The sequence below is a fragment of the Apaloderma vittatum genome, unplaced genomic scaffold, assembly GCF_000703405.1.
Source record: "Apaloderma vittatum isolate BGI_N311 unplaced genomic scaffold, ASM70340v1 scaffold31745, whole genome shotgun sequence".
NCBI lineage: Eukaryota > Metazoa > Chordata > Aves > Trogoniformes > Trogonidae > Apaloderma > Apaloderma vittatum.
In genome coordinates, this window is record NW_009717073.1 from 452 (window position 1) to 8,672 (window position 8,221).

Consider the following 8,221-nt stretch of genomic DNA (forward strand, 5'->3'; position numbering starts at 1 on the left):
GGCTCCTGTTCAGCTGCTGCCCACCAACACCCCCAGGTCCCTCTGCCTGGCAGCTCTCCAGCCACTCCTCACCCAGCCGGGGCATTGCTCGGGGTGTTGTGACCCCAACACAAGACCTGGCCCCTTGGCCTTATTGAACAGCGTTCGCATGGCCTTGGCTCATAGCACTGGGGGGCGAAAAAAAAAAAAGAGAGAAAAAAATGCAGGAGACTGGGCTTTGGCTTTCCACCTCCCACCGGGAAACAAGAAGCTTTGCTGGCTTTTGCAGGCCACTGATGGATGAAATCCACCGAAAATGCTTGCCTTCATTTTAAGAACACATGTGCTCCAAAATACCTGCAAGACTTTCATTAAGACACACAGACCCCAAGAAAAAAAAGAAATCCCAAACAAAAACCCCAAGCAGCTCTTCAAAATATCTGTTTATTGCATCAGAACCCAAAGTTCCAACAGTTCACACATTTTCTTTTCCTTCCAGGCTGTCCCAAATGTGACAACAGGAAGAGAAGTGTTTGCACGTATCCTAACAAAACCAGGGAATAAAAGTCCAATAAAGATGTTTATACAAAACTCATGGTTTTAATTAAATGCAACGTGAGTGGTATACACAGATTGATACGTACGAAAAGACAGATACATAAAGTTCGTATTTTACATTTCTCGTGCCTTTCACTGAAACGTAGAACATTTCACTATCAATACCATGGAGGGAATAAAACACAGCAGCATCAGCTCAGATTTCAACTTATTTACAAAATTTTGATGGTAACATTGTAGAATATTCTCGCTTGCATAAAAAAACATCTTATAAAAGCTAGCTGTTATCTACTGTTAGTGGAAAGCTCTGCTGATGTCCGTATCACTATTCACAGCTTGATTAACCGGTTACTGTTGTACAGTTCAGGCTACACCTGCAATGATTATTTCAGTCAGTTCCAAAAGACACCAAATCCTCCCTCGCCTCATGCCCCTTGCGGGGTTTCCAAATTCCAGTGCTAACACCGACTGCAGCGTTAACACAGCAGGATAAAGACATAACAACCAAAGGGCATCAGATATAAAATACTTAAACCATTTTACTCTTCTGATTTTTTCAACTTTAACTTCACCTTGTTTTCACGTGAGGAAGCTTTGGCTGTTTCAACTTTCTTTGCTGTGTCAGCTTTCTTTGCTGTTCCAGCTTTCTTTGCTGTTCCAGCTTTCTTTTTACTTTTTGGCATTCTCTTTTTGGAACGGATCAGGTCTTCACGTCCGAGTTCAATCATTTTTGCTTCCCACGACTTGATTTCGTTTCCGTACCGAACCTTATCATCTTCAGCAAGCTGCAGGTACGGCTGGAAGAAAATGACGTATTAAAGCGTTACAGAAGTGGCTTTGTCAGGATAACCGCTGTGCCACATCCTCCCCTTAGACAGCAAGGTCACTTACTGCAGGACCTGCAGGGCACATCCCAAGCATTCACTTTTGCCTCCAGAAAATTCAAAAACCATCAAACTCACAAATACGAAACCTTAGCATTGAGTCACAGTTATGTCAACAGATGGCCACTCCTGAAGAAGTTTATTCAATATTGCTACTAACAGCTCAGGCTTTCTAGTCGAGTGCTAGTTTGAGAGAGCTGGCTTATGTAAGAAGCAGGAACAGATATATCTGCACAATTATTTCAAATTCTTTTTCTGTAGGAAAAAAAACCAGGAATGTAGTGCACATTCTAAGATCACACTCAAAACAAGCTGGAAGAAGGGCACGCAGGAGGAAGTACAGTAGGGCAGAGAATACATGAAAAATCTGTCGGTTTAGATTACATTTCAGTGCAGCGCTCCTCCGATTTTCATACACCCATCTGCACATTCATACTTCAATAGTCTGAGAAAGATGGCAGAAAACCATCCTCAAGACAACCAAAGCTAGTAAGTTACTGTGTGCACCGCCCTTAGTAGATTTCTCTTGCTTTTACCTGTCAAAAATCTTTCCATGAGCAGCGAACTACTATGCTGGCAATTAAAAGTATTATATAGTAGTGGAAAAAAAAAATAGAATTGGTCTAAGTTATCCCACCTTCTTCCTCAGATGCCACTCAGCATCCATTTCCAGGTATACGAAGCCTCCACCATCCTACCCCATCCACATTTTATCAACACTACGAACGAAACGGGCACTACTGGAATAGAAGTAACGCCAATCCTTTTCAATACACCCAAGTACGATCTCATGTTCCTCAGGATTCGATTCTGAGCAACCGAGTTCAAGATTTTGTATGAATTTATTCATTTTCTACTCAAGTTGGTCATTTTCCCATCAGATCAGAGCTGTAACAAAATCCACTGACGTACCTGCTTTTGAGAACTGGACAGTTTTTGCCATGTATCATATAATTGCTTCATCTTTGCCTACGGGAAACAGAATATGCAAGACATGAGGATTCTTGACCGAGCCCAGAGGGTTACAGATGAATGCCACACTAGTGAACGCTGAGTGTCAACCAACGCAAAAAAGCACAAAGTACAGCAAAAAGCAAGGAACAAAGTATTTCCACCATCCTGACCGAGTGACTAAATGCATCGGGTAAGGAATATACAGGGGAGGTTTTCAGTATTTCACATGCTGTCATCCCCCGACGTAACTGAAATCACCCCAAAACACAGCTCTGTGCAGAACTTGTGACTCTACTGAGGAACTCCTGCGTGTTCCGTAACACAAACTGCGCCCCAGCAGGTACAACCACTACTACTGAAACGGTAGGAGACCACCACCACCGTGTGAAAAAACTGCTGCACTTCTGCACCAAACCAAAGAGAAGTAGAATTCTCTCCTTGCAGAAGGAACACATGAAGTCTGTAGCACTGGAGTGCAAAACAAATAGCACAAATATTTTAGGTCTGGATACCCACACAACAGTTTATATAGGATATGCCAGATCACCACAGTCTAAAAAAAAAAATAATCTAAGCAAAGCAGAATCCACATATCGAATGAACTGAACAGCTTCTTATAAAAGGACAGAATTTAAACCAGATTTTGTGAATACAACAGATTTATTTTAAAGAAAGAACTTTCCTGGCTTACCATAGGTGAAATCCCCTCACTTTCTTTAAAGTTTTCCGACACAAAAATGTTAAAGCCGGTACGAGGTCTTTTAGGTTTTCCAAGCATATTCAATTCCTTTAAAAACAACGAGAGAAGTTATTCCAGCCTACCAATGCATTTCTTCCAAAGCTAAACTTACCATTTCTCTTTATGTTTTATACAAAAATCAGACTACAATTCACTTTCTTGGTGTTTCATTTTGTAAACCGGACTGTATGTCAAGACGCTCTCGCCACTCGTCAAGACAAATGCTACGCTAAACTAAGAAACACTAATGACTTGAATTTTCACAGACATTAAAAAAAAAAAAAAGGCATTTTAAACTGATTCTTACTTTCGCTAAGTCTTCCAGAAACCAAAAGACTGCTACTAAATTCCACTCAGTAACAAATTCATGACGACGGGTTTTCTATTGTCTTTGCAAGGCTTCGGTTTCTAGTGTGAAATACTGCAGAGGAGGGCAGATCCCCAATCTTGTTAGAGGTGAGAAGGCGGAACAGAACCAGCAGGTTTCCAGGGAAACACAACTAGGTTTCTGCTATCAGAATGGCTACAGAGGCGACGGCGACAGAGGGGAAGTACAAGAAGTTACAGATGCAATTGCTCTTGTTGTTTTCTCCAGCCCTAAGACCTCCCTGCTGCAGCCTGGGTGCTGCAAATTAACATCAGGTACGTCACTTAAGTTCCTTGCGGTACCATACTCTAAAACAGGATTGGGACAATAATTTAGATTAAAAACTTTGTCTAAATAGGGGTCTTTTAAATCAAGTTCATTTCACTTTTGCCAGTTAGGGCAATGTCACACCAACATTTTAATTCACAGAAATGAACAAGCAACAGGTGACCCCCCCCTTTAAGTGATTTTGCCACTGGACAAACCATAATGTCATAGCTTTACAGATGGTTCTGTCTCTGAGGATTTACATATAAACCAGCAAAAAGAGAAACGGAGAAGGTGATCTGTATGAATAAATTAACAAAGGACACTGACAGACAGGCCTTTATGCAGCCCTAGTTCAACACATGAGCACTACGCCCAGAGCAGAGTGGCAGAACCCGAAGAGAGGAAGGAAAAAAGGCAGCTTGAAACAGCTACTCCCTTGTCAGGGCCACTGAAGTAACACATACAAGGCCTCTGTGAAAAGCTACTTCTGGATGTCTTCTCAACCAAAAAAGTGTTGCTGGTTCAAATGTCTTTTATGTGTTATCGATCCTCAGGTCGCTTTAGGAATAGGAAGAAAAAAGCAGAGAGAAGCTGCCTGCGAGCACAAAGATACGCACCGGCTCTGGTCTTCAGGCACAGGAAGGCCACTAAACTAACTGCTGACACCAGCCATTATTTTAATAATAATAACTGTGGGGTTTTGTGGGGTCTGTTTTCTTTTGGGTTTGTGTTTTTCTGTCGTGTTGCGAGTTTGTTTGGGGTGGGTTTTTTATTTTTTTTATTCTGAGAGTTGCTTTTACGTTTCTGAACATGCCTCTATCCTACTCTGTTCGCTAGACAAACAGACTTCAGCTCCCTTGAGAGAAAAGAAACTTGAACTTCAAAACACTTACTCTTTTTGCCCTGACCGATCTTCTTTTTGCCAGTCGTATTCTCCTTTCTTCTTTCAAAGCTGCAGCCTGGGCTGGGGTTAGCTGTGCTTTAAATGCAGCCATCTGCTTTACGTATCTCTGCCACTCTGTCTTTCTAGCTTCCTCATAAACCTACAAGACAATCACCAGCCTTAAACTGCTTTCGGTCAGACACACTTGCCCACAAAACAAGCTGACACTTCAAACCTATTAACATAAAAAAAGTGACAGACCACCCCAGAACACAGTTTTAAAAGCAGCGTAGCCATTCTCGATTTGATTAGTAGAACAGACTCAGACGACGTCAGATTCAAAAGCCAAGCTCTTCCCATGGATTATTTCAGTTAATCTGATAAAATAAGATGAATCTTCTCATGCATCTCAAAGCAGTAACAACCTTCCACAGAAGGAGGAGAAGCTGAAGGTTGGTTAAAATGATTACTCTTAAAGCGTGTACATCCACTGCAGCACCCGAGCGCTGCAGTCACCAAACATTTCTACAGCAGCCAGCAATAAAGCACAGAAGTACCATAAAAATCACGGCCTCGGTACGGGGGCACCAAGAAGCGCGGAGCCAGGCTACCAAGCATCCAGCTAGGCCTGAGAAAAAACACCACCCTGTCCCCTATTTCAGACAACCAAGTGAAGAGGCGTATTTTATACTACGGCCTGTAGAACGAGAGGTCCAGAAGGGATGTAAGAGCAAAGGTATTATTTCAGCTGGAAAACTGCAGTGAGTTCCTAAGTGGCTGTAACTGCTAACTGCAATCAAGGAAGAGCAATCAGGACTTTCCTGTAAATGGCACTTATATTCAGCCATGATTAGCAATTCAGAGGGTTTTTTTACACTATCCCTTGAAAGTTCCCCCCTTAAAGAAAGTTCGCTACCTATGACAACAAGTTAGATGGAACTTACATCGTTACCTGTAAATAAGGTCTCTGCTTACTCTCTAACCAGCAAGAAAAGTTGGTCCTTTCATCAAAATTAACGGAGGTTTCACCTAACTTATGCACACGAAAGCAGAACAACTGTGCAATACTTAGGCTGCTCTGCATGCAATGCACACACACAGACAACCACCGTTCAAAGAAAAACAAGGTATTGGTTCTCAGCCCCAGAGCCGCACACTGCGAGAGCTGTCTCATTTGCTTCTCGGGCAACACATTAAAGATACTAAAGGTCGTGTGCAGAAGTATCCAAGTATCTTCCTCGGAGCGTCTCAAAACTCCCGATTCTCTTCAGAATTGCTTTTTATGTCTGAACTTTGGCACACAAGTCCTTTTTTTATTATTGTTTTAGAAAAAAAAACCACAATGAAAAAATATCCCACAAAATAAAAAACCCACAGAGGACACCAAACCGCGTAAACAACCACTACGACTCTGTTACGGTGTTTTAAGTACACAGAAAAAGATACAAACTCACCTGCTTCTGTGATGTTGGTAACTCCTTCCAGGTATCTGAAATTTTCTTAACCAGCTCCCTGTTGTTCATTTCTGTACATTAAGATCAGAAAGCAAGAAAAGTAAAAAATCAGTCCTGTCTCTTCAGTAAGCTTCTTCATTTTTTTCCCCCAAGGAAAGCTGTCACTGCTACCTTTTTCCTGTACAAGCGTATCTTCCTCCTTCCGTAAAACTAACTTATTCTGGCGGTCGAAGGGAACGGTAATATTTGGGAGGGGGAAGAGTCCACTGCGCGTGGTTCAAATCCAAATGAAACCTGCAGTGACCGATAAACGGAAGCACCGCTTCCAGACACACAGCTATTATCACTCCACAGCAGTTTCGTTATTTTTCTTTTGAGCCGGATCCTTTCCTGTACAACACCAGATGGTCTGAACTTGGAGTGGGTCCGGCCAGGGAAGAAACCCAAAGAAAAATTCCCTGTTCTCATTTTGTTTGGCAAGATTTTTCCAAGTAAGTATAACGTGACCTTATGCACCTGATACAGCACATATGCTCGAGCTTTAATAAGGTCCTTTATTTAAAATATTACTCAACAGAAGGTTCAAGAAAAACTCCCTCTTTCAAAAACAAAATTACAGGGTCTTGAACCTGCTCTGGCTTTCAGCTGACGGCTTTTGACTCTGGCTCTTGCACTATGGTCACTGCCTGAGGTTTCCAGTCAGACGTGAATTTGTGAAGGGGGAAAACCCCAAATAAAAATCCTGCACATGGTGGAAAAAGGATATAAGCTTTTGCTTAGCTTTAAAAGCTCTTTCCAGGACTTTATGCTAAAAGTAAAAAAAGGGTCTTCCTCTCTCCAACCTCAAATGTAAAGATCAGATATCTCACCAGTGGAAAAGCAGAACTCTCAGCAGTAACCTGACTTCCAGAGTTCTGGAAAAACAAGACGGATGGGGAGTTTTCAGCCAAGTACACCTACTGTAAAACCTCTGAAAACATGATGCTTGGCCAATGATAAAAGAAAACAAGTTATCACCTTATTTTTGAACGTTCCCTCGACTGTAACCAGAAAACCTCAAGTTCTTGATTTGCGTATGAGATACAGTCCATTTATTTGCAGGTTGAGTTTTGGAAATATGTGGAAAACACTGGTGTGGCACAGAACTACGGTAAGCTCTGCAAGCTCAGTTCTCAGCCTTGCAGACCATTGAACTCTTGAACCACCAGGCAAAACAGGGCGCCAAATGGTTTTCCCTACTTGAGCTTACCTCGTGACCTGCCCAGTATCACCACAACTCCTTAAACATTCATTTAAACAGTATTTTCAGAATCGGCACAGCTTTCCATTCTGCTGCTCTCTGACAAGAAGAGCAACTGCACTGCCTGTTAATGAAGTTTTTGATAACAAATTCAATGCATTCACACAATAGTGCTTTCCAATAAATACGTTTACTTTTTCTCCTGCATACAGCGAGGCAACGCAGTTATGCGTGATTTTTAAATTACTAAGGATCAGAAGAAAATCATGTACAGCTCCTTGTATCACGATGGTCTGGGCTGGAAGGGAGCTTCGATACCACATAGTTCCAACCCCCGGCCACGGGCAGGGACACTTCTCACCAGAGCAGGTTGTTCGTGAACTGCTGCGTGCTTCCAACACACACAGACTTAAAACCACCTGAAAACCACAAATCATCGTTAACAAGCATTTTCCAGGCAAGCTCCTTCTTCAAACGTGTCCCCAGTTACGCACAAACGTTCACTTTTTTGGCGTTAGGAAGCAGAGAACACGGGGCGATACGCGTTCGGGCAGCAAGCACGATGATGCTGAATTTGTCTGCAGAACGCTAGAGGTAGGAAGAAGGTTTGGGTCGGGGTAAGGTACTTTAACTGCTTCGTGACGCGTGCTGTTACTAAACAGCGTTTTGTTCCAGTTCCTCCTTTCTACATCACACAGCCCGAAGGGAAAGCACCGCACGTCAGGCGTCGGCAGCTCCGACACAAAACCTCCGGCGCTTCCACAGGCACGGCCAGGCCGGCCGCGGGCCCTCCCGCTCGGGGCCCTCGTACCTGGGTTCTTCTGCCGGAACGCGGAATGGTTCTCCTTCACGAAGCGGAAGTAGGCCGTCAGCGGCTTCTTGGGGCGCTCCAC

The 8,221-nt window shown here is 43.0% G+C and overlaps 1 protein-coding gene across 1 annotated transcript; it reads right to left on the bottom strand.

Annotated features, from left to right (window-relative positions):
* Nucleotides 1-1,076: 1,076 nt before the first annotated feature.
* Nucleotides 1,077-8,212, bottom strand: TFAM (transcription factor A, mitochondrial; the record flags this gene model as incomplete). Its single annotated transcript, XM_009869776.1, has 7 exons — nt 1,077-1,171; nt 1,211-1,334; nt 2,334-2,390; nt 3,067-3,162; nt 4,645-4,794; nt 6,089-6,159; nt 8,140-8,212. Coding segments are annotated over 7 exons (666 nt in total), but the record flags the coding sequence as incomplete, so codon positions are not given.
* Between the last annotated feature and the right edge of the window lie 9 nt (nt 8,213-8,221).